This window comes from Lissotriton vulgaris, chromosome 4_1, assembly GCF_964263255.1.
Source record: "Lissotriton vulgaris chromosome 4_1, aLisVul1.2, whole genome shotgun sequence".
Lineage (NCBI taxonomy): Eukaryota > Metazoa > Chordata > Amphibia > Caudata > Salamandridae > Lissotriton > Lissotriton vulgaris.
In genome coordinates this window covers 1,906,206,264-1,906,222,929 of record NC_141691.1, presented here as the reverse complement: position 1 = coordinate 1,906,222,929, position 16,666 = coordinate 1,906,206,264, and the positions used below count along the sequence as shown (strand labels likewise).

The 16,666-nt window shown below is 51.3% G+C and overlaps 1 protein-coding gene across 7 annotated transcripts in view; it reads right to left on the bottom strand.

The window, feature by feature from the left end:
* Positions 1–16,666, bottom strand: part of PHF20L1 (PHD finger protein 20 like 1) — a 648,585-nt gene that overhangs the window by 63,538 nt on the left and 568,381 nt on the right. For all 7 annotated transcript variants that reach the window (XM_086966240.1, XM_086966239.1, XM_086966235.1 and 4 more), the window contains one exon: positions 5,656–6,025. In XM_086966240.1, coding sequence (XP_086822366.1) covers positions 5,656–6,025 — 370 coding nt within the window. The remainder of the gene's footprint in view (positions 1–5,655; positions 6,026–16,666) is intronic.

The following is a 16,666-nucleotide window of genomic DNA, read 5'->3' as shown; positions in this document are numbered from 1 at the left end:
ATGTCCTTAACCCTAGAAATCAGTTCGCAGAACGGGGAGGATGGTTGGGGCGGTAAGAAATCTATAACTACCTAATGTTTCTTACAGACATATCATTACCAAAGAACAACGTTAGTTATAGATTCCTTACCTTAGTATAGATACCCCAGCAACACCAAACCTGGTGTTGGGTCTGCGAACCAAGATCACACCAGAAAGTCCTGGAGAACAGAACGGTCAAAGAAGCAGTCTCTCTGGACTTGACTGTTAAGGCAGTAGTGTTTGGTAAATGTGTGCAACGAAGTCTACGTAGCTGCCTGACAAATGTCATTCAGAGGAACTCCATGTCCCAAAGCAGTAGTTGCTGCCGTCGCCAAGGTGGAATGGGCATGCAGTCCCACTGGAGGCTTCTTCTTTGCCAGAGAATAACCTGCTTTGATACACAAGACAACCCATCGGGAGATAGTCCACTTCTGTACAGCCCTGCCCTTTCTTGGAAAGCGCATGTTTTTTGGTCCAGACGGAGGAGCCTCTCTTCCTCTTTTGAAGTATGCGGAGGCGGAAAGAAGGTGGGCAAAGTTATAGTCTGCCCAATGTGGAAGGCAGGGGCAACCTTGGGCAGGAAGGATGGACGAGTCCAGAGGACAAATTTGTACGGATGCACAGAGAGAAAAGGAGGCTTAGAAGAAAGCACCTGGAGCTCACTCACCCGTCTGGCAGAGGCGATGGCCACCAGGAAGGAAGTTTTGAGAGTCAAGAGCCTTAACGGCCAATTGTAAAGCAGCTCAAAGGGAGCGCACATTAAACAAGTAAAAACCAGGTTCAAGTCCCACTGAGGCAAAATGAAAGGAATAGAACAAAAAAAGAGGAGTTCTACCCTTTCAAGACATGATTAACAACCGTGGACTTGAAAAGGGAAGGCTGATCTGGAACCGAAGGAAGGCAGAGATGGCCGAAAGATAGCCCTTGATAGTGACCAGAGCAGAGCCCTACTGGGCTAAAGAAAGAAGAAACAAGAGAACCTCAGAAAGAGGGGCAGAAAGGGGATCAACAGCCTTTGCTGTGCACCATGCCACAAACTTGTTTCACCGGCAGGAGTATACAGTCTAAGTGGAGGGACGCCTGGCTGCCAAGATTACATCACAGACTTCAGGAGGCTGGTTGAAAGACGTCAACTGCCGCCACTCAATCTCCACGCAAGGAGGCGGAGGCTGGACAGGTTTGGGTGTAGGACCGTCCCCTGTTGCTGCGACAGAAGATTCTCCTGGAGAGGCAGGCGGGTCGGAGGATCAATGGCCATGTTGAGCAGCTCGGGATACCAGACTCTTCGTGCACAATCCGGAGCCTCAAGGATGACTTGGAGCCCGGTTGCGCCTGATCTTCTTCAGCACTCTGGGCAGAAGTGGTATAGACGGAAAGACATACAACAGACCGTAACTCCACTAGCAATGAAAAGCCTCGCCTAGCGAGTGCCGCCTTGGAAATTCCAATGCACAGAATTTCTGACATTGCACAAATAGATCTAACCAAGGCTCTCCCCACTGTTGAAAGAAACCTTGCACCACCACCGAGTGAAGATGCCATTCGTGATCCATCATGCACCTGCAGCTGAGTTTGTCCGCATTTGCATTCAGGGAACCTGCCAAGTGTTGAACCACCAGGGTTATGCCCTGATGTTCCAGCAATGTCCAGAGGCAGAGGGCCTCTTGACATAGGGTCCCGCCCTGTTTGTTTCAGTACCACATGGCGGTGGTGTTGTCCGTGAACACCTGCACTACTCTTCCCTGGACAGACAGAAGGAATGCTTTCAGTGCAAGATGAATCGCCCGGAGCTCCAGAAGGTTGATGTGGAGCCCGGACTCTGCCGGAGACCAGAGGTCTCTGATCTTCGCCTCTCCAATGTGGCCGCCCAATCCCACAAGGGACGCATCTGTCACCACTGTGTGGTCTGGGTGGGGAAGGGAGAGGGATCTGCCGTTGACCCAATCCTGGTTCGTGGGACACCACTGCAATTGACATGCAGTGCCCCCTGAGATCTGGACGCAATCGGACAGATTCACCTGATGCTGCGCCCACTGGAACTTCAAGTCCTGCTGCAGAGCCTACATATGCCACCTGGCATAATCAACCAGCAGGATGCAAGAAGCCATGAGACCCAGCAGCCTCAGTGTCATTCTAACTGAACTCTGTGATAGAGGCTGAAAGATCGGAATCATAGCCTGAACCCCAGTGCCTGAAAGCACACCAAACAGGCTGCTCAAATATGAGGTGCATGCCCTCATAGAATTCTCGGAGTTGGGCAGGGTCGCGCCAGCTATATTAAGCTCCAGGCGGTGTGGAGACGGCCCAGGTGCAGGCTTAACTGCAGAGCCAGGACTCGAATGGCGACGCTCCTTCGTCTCGTAAGATGACTTCGCCAGATAAGGTGAAGTCTAACTCTTACTCTTTTTTGGGTGGAACTTACAAAAACACACTGACTATTTTGACTTTGATGAAGATCAATGACTCTGCGACCAATCCCGGGACCTTCCTTTGGACCAGGATCGAGACCGTTGCAGGATTGCACATCGAGCGGCAAGGAGCTTGAGGAATCACTTCCTTAAGGGCTTGCCATGCATGGCATAACAACTGACGCATGCCTTAGCATTGTGGTCGCGCTTCAGGCACCAGAGGGTCAGGTCCGTCACAGCATTTGCATGTGACAGGCACCACAGGCCTGGAAGTCAGTGTTTTCATGGACATTCCAGCAGACCGATTTAAAAAAACACTTCGACCAAAGGTCGAAAAAAAGACTCAAATAAATGAGTGGGGGTAGCTCTCTTCTGATTCCCACCGAGTGATTAGGAAAGAAAAGAACTGACGTGAGCGCATTGTGATGGCGCCTCTATAGGCAACACGTATGTCACTTTTGGCGTGGACGATGCCACGTGGAGCCAAATGACGCCAACTACTGGCACACAGAGGTACTACTCCTGAAACAAATTCCAGATCCAGTCTGATGCCTGGGGAAAATTTGAAGGTAAGTAATCTGCGGTTAGAAATGGACAGTGCTCATGTAGCTGTCTGATGAGGGCAAATACTTCAGAGATGTAAATTTAGGAAAGATCCAGTGTTGAAGAACTTAAACGTCTCTTTTTGCATAGCTGTACTTTAAAGCACTTTCTTTTTTTAGAAACTTTGGCTGGACACAGTTTAATGGCTGGTAAGCTTTATCTGACTTTCTAATTTATATTATAAACTAGAGACAACATTTAGTACTCAACATTATTATCCTTGGCAACCCTATTGGAGTACGATACTATTGTTCTTCTGGGAAGAAGGTAGAGGCTCTATTAAGTAGACCTCCACATTATGGGAACAAGGACATCCCTGAAGGTGAATTTAAAGATAAACAGTGAGGACATGAGTACTTTATTACAGTAGATGGGGAGCTATTCCAAAAGTAAAACATGAATGGCTGATTGAGGGGTGAGAACAACAATGTATTATGATTCTTTGAACACATTTCTGTAGGCCGAGCTCTTAAGGAGAGGAACTGCTCAGAGACCTCACACACTTGGCTCCAATTTGAATGATCCAAAGCAAAGCTGCTAGCTGTAGATTTTAAGTGTATAGTCAATAGGTATGGCCATTTGGAGGGAACATAAGCAGTCAATCGAGCCAAGTGGGGAGGGTAGAGACCCAAGCAACATCGACTGAAAGAAACACCAACAGGAGCTGTTGGTTGTGTTTCCGGGATATAGGAGATTTTTCCAACAGTTCAGGGCCCAATCTAATGCCTTGTCTTCACCACCGAAGGCAAAGCGAGAAAAGTGATAAAAACAGACTACATTTATATCATTATTTTAATAGGAAAAGGAAAACAGAAAAGTGTCATTTTTAGGTCTGTTCTTGAGGTTCCAGAGGCATCACAGGATACGGAGCTGTACATGAAGGCTCCAATGTTCTGTTGTGAAGGCAATGGAGCAGCTTCTTGACCAAGTGTGCTTATCTTTTCAGAGCAGTTAGCTGGGAAGACCTTGTGGCTCCTATCCTATAGGTAGGCCCATCTAGGCAGACAGGCCTTGGCTTTCTTCTGTATATCAAGTAAGTGCTCTGGGCAGATGCACAACAGAGGCAGGACGATTTTTCTCTCTCCATAGTTCTAGCAGCAAGACAGTTCTGAAAGTTTTCCAGACTTCAGCCCAGTTGGGAGGGATAGTGGAAATTACGCAGAGATTAACCTTCTTGCTCCTTAATGTCTACCATCCGGGTGAACAGCATCTACTCTGTAGTGAAATGAATGCTGAACATAGTACTCGCCTCCTAAACCAGTACATATTACTTTGATGGACAAGTCCAGGCAACTAGGGAGGCTTCATTTTTTAAATATCAAGGTGCTCCTAAAATGCAGGAGGGGGAGGTTGTTTGAGGCATTCTCCTTGCTCCTGTAGCCCAAGGATGCAGACTCCCTGTTCAGCTGTCACTCCAGAAACCAGCTACGGCTAGATCAGTTGTAGGAGGAAATTTCTGTCTGGTGAGGGCATTACGCTGGGGGGGGGGGGGGGGGGGACGCTGGACCCAGGCAGGAAAAGAGAGAGGCTCTAATTTACTTTAACATGAGAATATCTGGGAAATCAAAGAGCTGGGTCAGAGGTTTTAACCCCTTACTCAATAGGCTCTCTGGCTTCAGAGCAGAATTCAGAAAATGCACAAATTTGGAAGCCATGCCCTTCAAAATGGAGACCAACATCCTGTGAATACACACATGCAGAGCCTAGTTCATTCAAACATGGGAAAGACACAAGACAAAAATTCACAATAGCCACACTCTATACATGTCTCAGACACAAAGAAAATAAAGCATGTCCAGTTATGGGGTACTGAAGAGATTTCTACGATGGGGAGCACGTGGGCAGTTCCCCAGCAGGAGTAGTTAAAAATGCCTGTGCTCATTAATACTTATTACACTGCCACCATTGTCAGACTTGCTGGGTAGATGGGGTAAAAGTTACACTCACAAAAGCAGGGCGCACTCTGAGTTCCCTTGACATAAAAAACCAGATGCATTGTCCCAGGTGAGTTTAAACCGGAGAACTGTCAGTGCGCTTATAAGGATTGACAAGAGCGCTGAGGAAATATGTACACTGCTGTACAGAAGTGTACAATGGCAGGACATGACTGCTTTACAACCTTGCTACAATATGTAAAGAAAACCCTTCTAAGCAGGGTAAGATGAATCATTAAATGGTGGTAAACCTTGTGTCTCATTGAACACATTGGTAGCATGAACAGGTTAACTAATTTGAAGTGTTGAGGGGGATTTTGCTTTGTCATGACCTAGTAGTATGTCTTATTAAAGACTTCGGGTCATGTCACTGAAGGCAGTACTGAAAGGCTGTAGATCAATTGACATGATTACAGTAAACTGCTAAGTTAAATGGTAAAATTGGGAACCATTAAAACAATCTTTCTGAACTACAACATCTTTGCATAAGGTTTACACTCTCATACGCTACTTCAGTAACACGTTAAACTGCAAGCAACTATAAAATTGTTGGTCAATTAATCACACAATACTCTTCACAGATACATTCAACAATGCTAAAGTTGGTCAAATTAATACATTCGTAAATCAGCCTAATACAATAAATTTTGCATTTTGCTACAAGATTCAAAGTCACAAGCAGGACTCACCAATTCACCCAGACCATCTTTTTTTAAAGAATACTTTGAAATATTTCCAATGGCAGAATGAATAATTTGGTCATCTTCATCTAAACTGCTGGCATCATCATCCTCAGAGCTCATTTGACTCTTAACAGATGTGTGCTGCTGGCTAAAACTTTGTGGTTTTTGGTAACTATGCTCGCTGGTGATATAGGTTTCCTCCATTTTCTGAGATAAGCATGTTGTTTCTTTATTGCTTGGCCCATGAGGTGTCCTTCCGGGAAAAATGCCAGAGTCCTGGGGAGTCACTGTTTTCTCAACTCCAAGAGTGAAATGGTCGTGCGGTTTATTTTTCCCAGGACACGCCCAGAGATGAAGGTCAGGATGTTGTTTATTCCTTTGGTGAAGAAAAAAAAATAACAGCTTCAGTGTGAAATCAATGTGAGATACATTTCTACATTAATAAAATATTGGCCAGTGAGCAGTTTTCAACCAACCATGTACAAAAACAAACTGCATCATTTATTCTGGGCCTGCCCCTAGATATCTGTGTGTGTTTAAGTACAAGTAACAGTTAGTGGAACTCAGACAACAGAAATCAGTTAAAATCACTGTAAACCTCCCCTTAAAGCTCTCCATATGGCATCATGTAATACAGAGTAGTAAACATTTGCATGTAACAAAGATTATCTATTGACAGTAGTGATCATAAATTGAAATGCTTTAATTACTCGTAGTCGTAAAGCTGGGAAGCCTCAGAAAACACAATAAATCAGCAGTGCCGGAAAGTACTAACAATAGTGATCTCCGTCCATTACCCACTTCCTGTTGCAATTGTCACACAGCTAATGAGATGGTAGGTTATGAGCTCTACTGACCTTAGAATCCACCATAGTTCACACACAAATCTTGCTAGCAGTGAAAAGACCACTACTGGAGGACTGTGACAGGGGCAAGCAACTTCACTCATCATCATTGGATCTTCCACAGATTACAATGCTTGAATGATAACAATCAAGTGGTAGCAGAACAAAAAGCAGACACACAATGGCAGGTCACCGTAAACTGCCTGTCCACTCTAATCTCGGACCTAGACTGAATGTCCAGGTCTACGTGTCTTATAAAGGGATAACTGTTCTGTGAAATCAAAGGGGATGATGGAGATTGCAAGCACTCCCCCCCCCAGTCACAGAATCTGTGTTTAACCCATCATCATCCTTAGCTCACTCCGCCACCCCAGTTCAGACATGGCCATATGCAAATTAGTCTGACCCTGTGCCTCATGGGAATAGTCCAGCCCGAACTGCCAAGCCATGTCTTCCCTGGACCGGAAACAAGCATCCTGGGACCGGTTTCTGGCTAATCAGCCATCATCAGGTCTGCCTTCTTTACCCATTTTTAGGGAGAAATTAGACCTAGGTCTACCAAATGCTGATGTAACTTTTCCTTCATGCAAGTATATGTTCCTTCATAAACAAATTATAAAGTCCAGTAAAGTCATGCACATTGTGTCCAGTTAACCAACAATCCAGTGTCTTTACTGAGTAGTCTACAAAATCAATCCAGGACTGGTTCAGGGTTTTTTGAGCCCCCCCTGAATCTAATTCTGTACTCCTCAGTGGGGAGTCCAAATTCCTCAGAGTTCTCATCATAAGGTCATAGGACCCTGCATTTGGCATAGAGAGGGTCGGTAAGCCGGTCTCTGCAGTTACCAGAGAACAGTTCCCACAAGAGTGCCCCCCAGAGGGGTTTCTTCAACTTTCTCAGGTCACAAGCGCTCTCAAAGGCTATGAACCATTTGGTGATGCCATCACCCTCCTCAAATTTAGGGACAATCCCTTTGGGGATTTTAGGATCATAAGATTGCTCTATACCCTTATTATTTGTATTGCTGCCACCATTGATGGGTGCTAAACCCATGTCTTTTTTTTCTTTTTTCAGAGCCAGGAGTCTGGACTTTAGTTCCAATCTTTCGGCCAGCCTTGCTAAAAAGCTGTCCTCCTCATAGTGACTGCCCCCAATATCCTCATCAGAGCCTGGTGGCCTGCAGGTCTCCAGGGGTTGAAGCTTGGAGTCAAAGGTACAGGGACCCTCTCTTCCTTAGGAAGTGTTGGCGGTGGGTACCTATCTCCATCCTCCTCACCTCCTTCCCCTTCTGGTTGGTCATCACCCTTCTCAGAAGGGTGGGCCTTAGCATACTCGGCCAATAGCTCCTGGAGCCTTTGTTTGGTTGGTTGCTGGCCCATGGCTATGTTTTTAATTTTACATAGGGACCTTAACTCCTAAAAAGACAGGTGAACGTAAGGAGTGAGGTTGAGCGCCTATATGTCCTATATGTTATCATGGTTATCTTCACTAATAGCTGGGTTCTTTTGAGACATTCTAACAGAAAGTTCTAACCCCTCTACCCTTGACTATAGTGACTTTTTTTTTTCAAAAATTCTAAACTGACTTAAGCACGGCCCTAACAAGACTACGTTGGTTGGAAAAAATGCCAATATATAAAAAAAATCTGAATTCTAAAGGCAATTTAAGAGTTCTGTCTTGTGATCAGATGGTAACCAAGTAGCCCAACAAATGCAAGTTTGTATCCCACCGCTGATCCACCAAAGTAAGAAACTGGCTCTATATATACTGCACCAAAGGGAGGTACAGTTTGTATAGAGTCCAAGGGTCTCCAAAGGTTTGGTAGAGGTTCAAGTTAGATCAAACCTCATTCTCTAAAGTGGTAGTTTGGTCGAGCAGTAAGGCAGTATCGGTGGCAGCGTAAGGCATTTGATGTACACACTCAGTCAGCAAATGGACTCTCACACTCAGGAACTGAACTCTAGGCTAATTGCTTTGTAAAAAAAAAGTATACTGTTTTATTTCTAGAACCAAGCAAGCCTGGTACAGGTAAGCATAAAAATAATTTTCAGTAGTAAATTACTTGCATCAACACAGTTCAAAATAGCAGTGTAACTTGTACTGGTTTTGGTTACAGATTTAGGTAAGCAGTTTGCAACGCATTGCAGGTATAGTATATTTGAATGAATCAGCTTTTTAAGTAAAATGCAGTTAATTACTTTTCAAATTACTTTTGCTAACAGAGGACTGGATCCTAGATTCAGCCCTGGGACATTTCCTGAAAACAGGGCAGTAAATGCGTTTTGGTTAAAGGTACGATTTTTAAAGAATATTATTGTTTTTCAAAAGTTGACACTTAAAGCACAAGTTACTACTTGTGTAACGATATATCTGTAAGAGACATTAGTTAGTGATAGATTCCTTACCTTAGAATATCCCCAGGCGTCAGACTGGATCCGGAAATTTTTGCGTAGCAGTACCCTTGCTCGTCGGCAGGCGTCGTCTGCGGCTCCGCGTCCGTCGTCGGCGCCGTGATGACGTCGTCGGAGTACTTAGACGCCGCCTCCGCGTGCTGACGTCAGTTCTTAGCCACAGCTTTTCCGCGCCAGAAGCGCAGAGCCATGACAAAAAACCGACACTGGTGCCAAGAAACTAGGGCCCTGAAAGGGGATGACCTTAACCCTAGATATAGGTTCGCAGAACGGGGAGGATGGGTGGGTCGGTAAGGAATCTATCACTAACTAATGTCTCTTACAGATATATCGTTACACAAGTAGTAACTTGTGCATCTGAAAGACACGTTAGTGATAGATTCCTTACCTTAGAATAGATACCCCAGCAATACCATCCCCGTGGTGGTGGGTCTGCGAACCAATATTTACACCAGAAAGTCCTGGAGAACCGAGCGGCCAAAGAAACCGTCTCTCCGGACCTGACTATCCAGGCAGTAGTGCCTAGCAAACGTGTGCAACGAGGCCCACGTAGCTGCCTGGCAAATGTCCTGCAAGGGCACACCTCGGCCCAAGGCAGTTGTAGTGGCCGTGGCTCGAGTGGAATGAGCCCGCAGCCCAACAGGTGGTTCCTTCTTAGCCAAGGAGTAACACGCCTGGATGCACATGATAATCCATCGAGAGATGGTCCTCTTGTGCACCGCTTTCCCTTTCTTAGCGCCCGCGTACCCAACAAAGAGTTGATCATCCACCCGGAACTGGCGTGTGCGATCCAGATAGAACGAGAGCGCACGTTTTGGGTCCAGACGGTGGAGCCTCTCCTCCTCTCTCGAGGGGTGCGGAGGCGGAAAGAAGGTGGGCAATGTGATGGACTGCCCAATGTGGAAGGCCGTGACCACCTTTGGCAAGAAAGAGGGCCTAGTCCTCAAAACAACCTTGTCCGGATGGACTGACAGGAAGGGAGGCTTACAAGAGAGGGCCTGGAGCTCACTCACTCTCCTGGCAGAGGTGATGGCTACCAGGAAGGCAGTCTTCAAAGAAAGAAGGCGGAGCGGACAGTTATGAAGTGGCTCAAAGGGAGCGCACATCAGAAAGGTGAGAACCAGGTTCAAGTCCCACTGAGGCATCACGAAAGGAACAGGAGGAAAGGTATGAGTGATGCCTTTCAGGAATCTGTTAACAATAGGGGACTTGAACAAAGAAGGTTGGTCAGGCAGCCTCAGAAAGGCTGAAAGAGCCGAAAGATAGCCCTTGAGAGTGCCCAGAGCAGAGCCCTGCTGGGCAAGAGAAAGAAGGAAGAGAAGAACCTCGGAGAGAGGGGCATTGAGGGGATCCACGGCCTTTGCTGTGCACCATGCCACAAATCTGTTCCACCTGCAGGCGTATACCGTCTTTGTGGAGGGACGCCTGGCTGCCAGAATGATGTTGCAAACTTCAGGAGGCAAGTCAAATGGCCTCAACTGTCGCCGCTCAATCTCCAAGCATGGAGGTGGAGACTGGACAGGTTCGGGTGGAGGACCGTCCCCTGCTGCTGCGACAGAAGGTCCTCCTGAAGAGGCAGACGAATCGGGGGATCGACTGACATGCTGAGTAGCTCGGGATACCAGTACCTTCGAGCCCAGTCCGGAGCCACAAGGATGACTTGTGCCCGGTCGCGCTTGATCTTCTTCAGCACTCTGGGCAGAAGTGGTATAGGCGGAAAGGCGTACAATAGACCGCAGCTCCACTCGCGACGAAAAGCGTCTCCGAGCGAGTGCCGCCTTGGAAATTCCAACGCGCAGAACCGATGACATTGCGCGTTCTCTTCGGTGGCGAATAGATCTAACCAAGGCTCTCCCCATCGCTGAAAGAGGCCTTGCGCCACGTCCGAGTTCAGACGCCATTCGTGAACCATCGAGCACCGACGGCCGAGTTCGTCAGCCCTGGCGTTCAGAGAACCGGCCAGGTGTTGAACCACCAGAGTCACGCCCTGATGTTCCAGCCATTGCCAGAGACGCAGAGCCTCCTGGCAAAGGGTCCACGACCCCACTCCGCCCTGTTTGTTGCAGTACCACATGGCGGTAGTGTTGTCGGTGAACACTTGCACAGCGCTCCCTCGGACAGACGGGAGGAATGCTTTCAGTGCCAGATGAATCGCCCGCAGCTCCAACAGGTTGATATGGAGCCGGGACTCCGCCGGAGACCAGAGTCCTCTGATCTCTGCCTCTCCCAAGTGGCCTCCCCAGCCCTGGAGGGACGCGTCCGTCACAACTACGTGCTCCGGTTGGGGAAGGGAGAGGGATCTGCCGTTGACCCAATCGCGGTCCGTGAGCCACCACTGCAGCTGTCTCGCAGTGCCCTCCGAGATCAGGACATGGCCGGACAGGTCGCCCGGGTGCTGGGCCCACTGAAACTTCAGGTCCCACTGCAGAGCCCGCATCCGCCACCGTGCGTGATGCACCAGAAGGATGCAGGAGGCCATCAGCCCCAGAAGCTGCAGCGTCAACCTGACCGAAACCCGGGATAACGGCCGAAAGACCGGAATCAGAGCCTGTATATCCCGGAGCGCTGTTCGGGGGGTAAACCCGAAACTGCGCCGAGTCGAGAACCGCTCCGATGAAAAGGAGCTTCTGAGAGGGACACAGGTGTGACTTCGGCACACTGATGGAAAATCCCAGCAGGTGCAGGAGATCCGCCGTTGTCTGAGGTGGCTGACGACTGCCTGGGGCGAGCCCGCCTTCAACAACCAGTCGTCTAGGTAGGGGAAGACTGACACCCCTAACCTGCGCAGGTGAGCTGCGACCACCGCCATCACTTTCGTGAACACCCGTGGGGCGCTGGTAAGGCCGAAGGGGAGCACGGTAAACTGAAAGTGCTCGTGGCCTACCGTGAACCGCAGGTAACGCCGGTGGGCCGGCAGGACGGGGATGTGGAAATATGCGTCCTGCAAGTCCAACGCTACCATCCAGTCTCCTGGGTCTAGGGCAGCCAAGACCTGAGCCAGGGTCAGCATTTTGAACTTCTCCTTCCGGAGGAAGCCGTTGACGTTCCGCAGATCCAAGATAGGGCGTAGGCCCCCTTTGCCCTTCTTGGGTACCAGGAAGTAGTGGGAGTAGCAACCACGACCTACTTCTGGCCCAGGAACGCGCCCGATGGCCCCCTTGGCCAAGAGGGCCGAAACTTCCTCCTGCAGGATCCGCAAATGATCCCCCGATACGCGGTGGTGCTGCGGTGGCATGGCTTGAGGGGTCGTCTCGAAGGGGAGGGAGTAGCCCCTTCGGACGATCTGCAGCACCCACCTGTCCGAAGTGACTGTGCGCCAGTGAGAGTGGTGATGGCGAACCCTGCCCCCCACTGGCGTCACATGGGCCGAAAAGCACGGACTAGGAGGGTTTAGAGGCGGATGCTGCGGGGGCAGGTGTGGACTGGCTCCGCTTGCCTCCCCGACCGCCTCCACGGCGGTTTCCACGGCCGCCGCCGCGCTGGATGACAGTTTGCGGCGAGTGGCTGGCGGCACGTGTGGGGACGCCCCTTCCTTGGCCACGAAAGGAGCGAAAGGCAGCCACTTGCTGGCGCGGGGCCGAGAGGCCCAAGGACTTGGCCGTAGCCCTGGAGTCCTTAAAGCGCTCAAGCGCGTGGTCTGCCTTGTCGCCAAAGAGGCGACGGCCATCGAACGGCATGTCCATGAGGGTATTCTGGACATCAGCTGAGAAGTTGGCGGATCTGAGCCAGGCGTGGCGTCGAATCGCCACCGTCGTAGCCATCGCTCTGCCCAGCGAGTCAGTTGTGTCCAGTCCGCACCTGATCGAATATTTCGCTGCGTCCCGGCCCTCCACCAGGGCTTGGCCGAGTTTGGCCCGAACCTCCAACGGACACTCTGGCAGCAATTCCGCCACCGTTTCCCATATAGAATGGGTGTAACGGCCCAAGAGGCATGCGGTGTTGGAAGACCGCAGTCCACAGCTAAGGGATGAGAAGACCTTCTTGCCAAAGGCCTCGTACCTCTTGGATTCCCGATCAGGGGGAGCCGACGGGAAGGCGGTCTGGGAGTTAGAGGCCTGGATAACCAGACTCTCGGGGGTGGGGTGGGTGGACAGGAAACATGGGTCGCCCGGAGCCGGGCGGTGGCGTCTGGCCACGTTCCGATCTACAGGCGAACCTGTAGCGGGCCTGGACCAAGTTCCCAACAGAACGTTCGACAAGGCCTCATTAAACGGCAGCATAGGCTCCAAGGAGCATGACTGCGGCTTAAGGACCTCAGTGAGGAGGTTAGTCCTCACGGCCGCGACGGGGAGCTCAAGGCCCAATGCCTGAGCAGCCCTCATCAACACCACACTATATGTCGCGCCCTCCTCCGAAGCCACGGAAGGAGGAGAGACGAATCCAGTGTCTGGAGAGGTGTCCAGGCCACTGGCCTCCCCAAGGTCTCCTGTCCAGTCCATGCAAGACTGACATTCCCTTGTCAGAGGGTCCTCAGACCCCTCCCAATCCTCCTCTTCCCTCATCTCCTGAGACTCAGGGTCGTTAGTGAATGAGGATGATTCATAGGGATGGAAATCCCCGACGTCGGAACCCATAGAGAGGAGGTATTGGGGACGGCGTCGGCCGAGACCGACGCCGAAGGGGACACCACACGGACCGACCCCGGGGGGGTCGTAAGGTCCACCGGGGACGGTCCAGTGCCCGACGAGGGTCGAACGGCATCCTGCGGCGTCGGACCCGAAGGCACCGACGACGCCTGGACCGCTGAACCCTGCGGCGCCGAGCCCGAGGGCAGCGGCGGCGTCGGGATCGCGGAGCCCTGCGGCGCCGGCGAAGACGCCGGCGGCGAAGACGCCGGCGGCGTAGAGGCCGAATAACCGGATGGCGTCGGGGTTGTCCCCGACCCACTAGGGCCCCCAGACGGGTTCGCTGGGCCCGAAGGCGCCGCGGAACCCGTCGGAGAAGAAAGGGACCTCATGGCCATGAGGAAGCGCTCTATCTCCTCCGGCGTCGCGTTCAGCCCAGGGACCGGGGGGTATGGAGCCGAACGCGGCGCCCGCAACTCCTGAGGAGCCGCGTGGGCGGTGTCACCCGAACCCCCGGCCGCATCGCGCGAGCGTCGGGGGGAGTCGGAAGAGCGATGATGCCTCTTCGACTTCTTATGCTTCTTACCTGACGACTTGGACCCGGAGGAGTGGTGCCGACTCCCGGAGCTGTGACGGCTCCGTCCCCGCGACCTGTCCCTCGACCTCCCGTGGGACCGGGACCTCACACGGCGCGGGGCAGACTGGCGGATCTCTAGTCGCCTGCGGGACCGCTCCCGCCTGGCCTTCCTCGAGAGGGCCCGACAGTCGGAGCAGGCCTCGTCGTCATGGTCGACGCCCAAACACGTCAGGCACAGTCGGTGCGGATCCGTAACCGACATGAGTCGTTCGCAATCGCCGCAGTGCTTGAAGCCGGGCATCCCTAACGGCACCGTCGGAGTCGTGAAGACTTCGAAATAGATCAAAAGATCCAAAAAGTTAGTCAAAAAATGACTAGGGAACTGCTTTTTCCAGATCTGCGCTGGCTGGCGCGGAAAAAAGAAGAACTGACGTCAGCACGCGGAGGCGGCGTCTAAGTACTCCGACGACGTCATCACGGCGCCGACGACGGACGCGGAGCCGCAGACGACGCCTGCCGACGCGCAAGGGTACTGCTACGCAAAAATTTCCGGATCCAGTCTGACGCCTGGGGATATTCTAAGGTAAGGAATCTATCACCAACATATCTCTTTCAGATACCTTTTTCACATAGAATCACCAATGTTATCCTATGGGAGGAAATTCACTTAGCAGGTAAGTTAGGTTTCAATACTTTTTCTTACTCAGTGCTCAATCCTGGATTCAGCACCGGGACATTTCCTGAAAACAGCTGAGAAAGTGCGTTTTGGTTATTCGGCTGATTTTTAAGGAATATTTGTAGTTTTCAAAAGTCGACACAAACTTTTAGGGAGAAAACGTGTCAATGTTATTCTATGAGGAAAAAGAGGTTATCATTTTCCAGGTAGGTAATCGGTCTTTGGCGTTAGGGTCCTGGGGTTAGACTCCGGCGTTTCCCAGGGTCAGTGATGCACTGTTGTACCCTCAGCGGCACTCGAGTGGCCGGGTGCAGATTGTTGAGACCCAATGTTTTCCTATGGAGGATAGTGGGGCTCCGGTTGGTGGCGGCTTGCAAGCAAGCCACAGGGTTGTGGGAGCAAAGCTCTTAGGGTTAAGCTCAAGGCAAGTTGGGGACTAGGTTAGCAAAAATGGGGCACCCTCAGCGGCGCTAGGGCAGCCGGGTGCATGGTGTGGTTTGGAGGTTGGGTGCCCTGTTGATTTCAATGGAGATTCTCCGGGATAAAGAAACACTGCAGGCTCGGGGACGAGGATCTTCCTGGAGCGACCAACACTTCGAGGGGTAAATAGGGATGTAGAGGGTTAGTTAGGCATTGCTGGGTTGGGCACACCAGGTCGCGGGGGCGTCGGGTGCAGGGGTGCCTTGGGACATCGGATTTTCTAACTCGCTCTGGTCGCAGTAGGCGGGGGGGGTATCCTCTGCATTGAGGCTGCAGGCATTGTCTAGAGGCTTGAGGTAGGTCAGGGCTCGCCGGATCTTGTGTCAGAATCACCAGGAAGGGGGGGGGGGGGGGGGACACCTCCTCGTGGTGATTATTCACTCATACATGTGCCGGGCTCGGCATGTGCAGAGTGGGCTGGATTCGCAGTTCCTGGCTGGTACCAGAAGCTGCAGTTCAAACACGTCCGGTGTTCAAGGGAGAAACAGCTTGGAAAGTGGATGCAGGCAGGTCCTTTGGGGTTTTGGAGGTTGCTGGCCGCTGGACACGCCAGTTTTTCGCAGGAGCAGGTTCGAGGGGAGACAGGCCTGTAGGGCTAGGGCCAAGTCAGTGGGCGTCGCCCTCTTGTTAGCTATGCATGGCTTCTCGTCCTTCATTTCTTGTGGTTGCTGGATCTGAGGAAGGAAGGTTCAGGGTGCCCCTAAATACTAAATTTAGGGGCGTTTCAGGTAGGTAAAGGTCAGGGACCAATGGGTCCCTTACCTGGGGTGGGTACACCCCCTAGTCTGCCACTTTCCAGTGGGAGGGGGGGCAGGAGCTTGTCCCTGGTTGGCTGGGTCCCCCCAGCCTCAAGATGGCGGGGACTGGAGGTTGTAAATGTAAAATGTAAATGTACAGGAATTTATATAGCGCAAATCACCAAGCAGTTTCTAAGCGCTTGCTTAGGGAACCAGTCCTGGTATTCCCCTGTGAGATAACCCCGGCAGGGTATCCGCAAGGTGAAAGCCAGGCATCCCGCCGCGAGGGGCCGTTGTGGAGATTAAGCAAGCTATTGCCCAGAGTCGCAGAGTGTGAACCCGTACATCGAGTAGGCACCGGAGCGAGAATTGTCGAGTCCATGGACATTTTAGGACTCAAGACCCCGCCGAGCCAGGAATTGAACCCTGGTCCTGGGCTGACCTCTGCTTCCAGGTCTGCCTCCTCTAACCAGCGAGTCACACTTCTTCACAGGTTGTGCTTCACCTCGCTTCCCCCACCTTAGGTGTGGCGTTGGCAGGAGGGTACACCTTTCTTCCTCACTTTGTTTTTCCCGCTGGGTCTCCCGCCCAAAGTGGGAGGTAGAACCAGTGGGGACCAGTTGCTGAGTACAGCACGAGGTCGGGAGAGGCTCACAAAGGCTTTATGCCTTTAAAGCTAATCCTTCCTGAACCCCACCCGTCCTGGGGGAGGACGCTTGGCACCT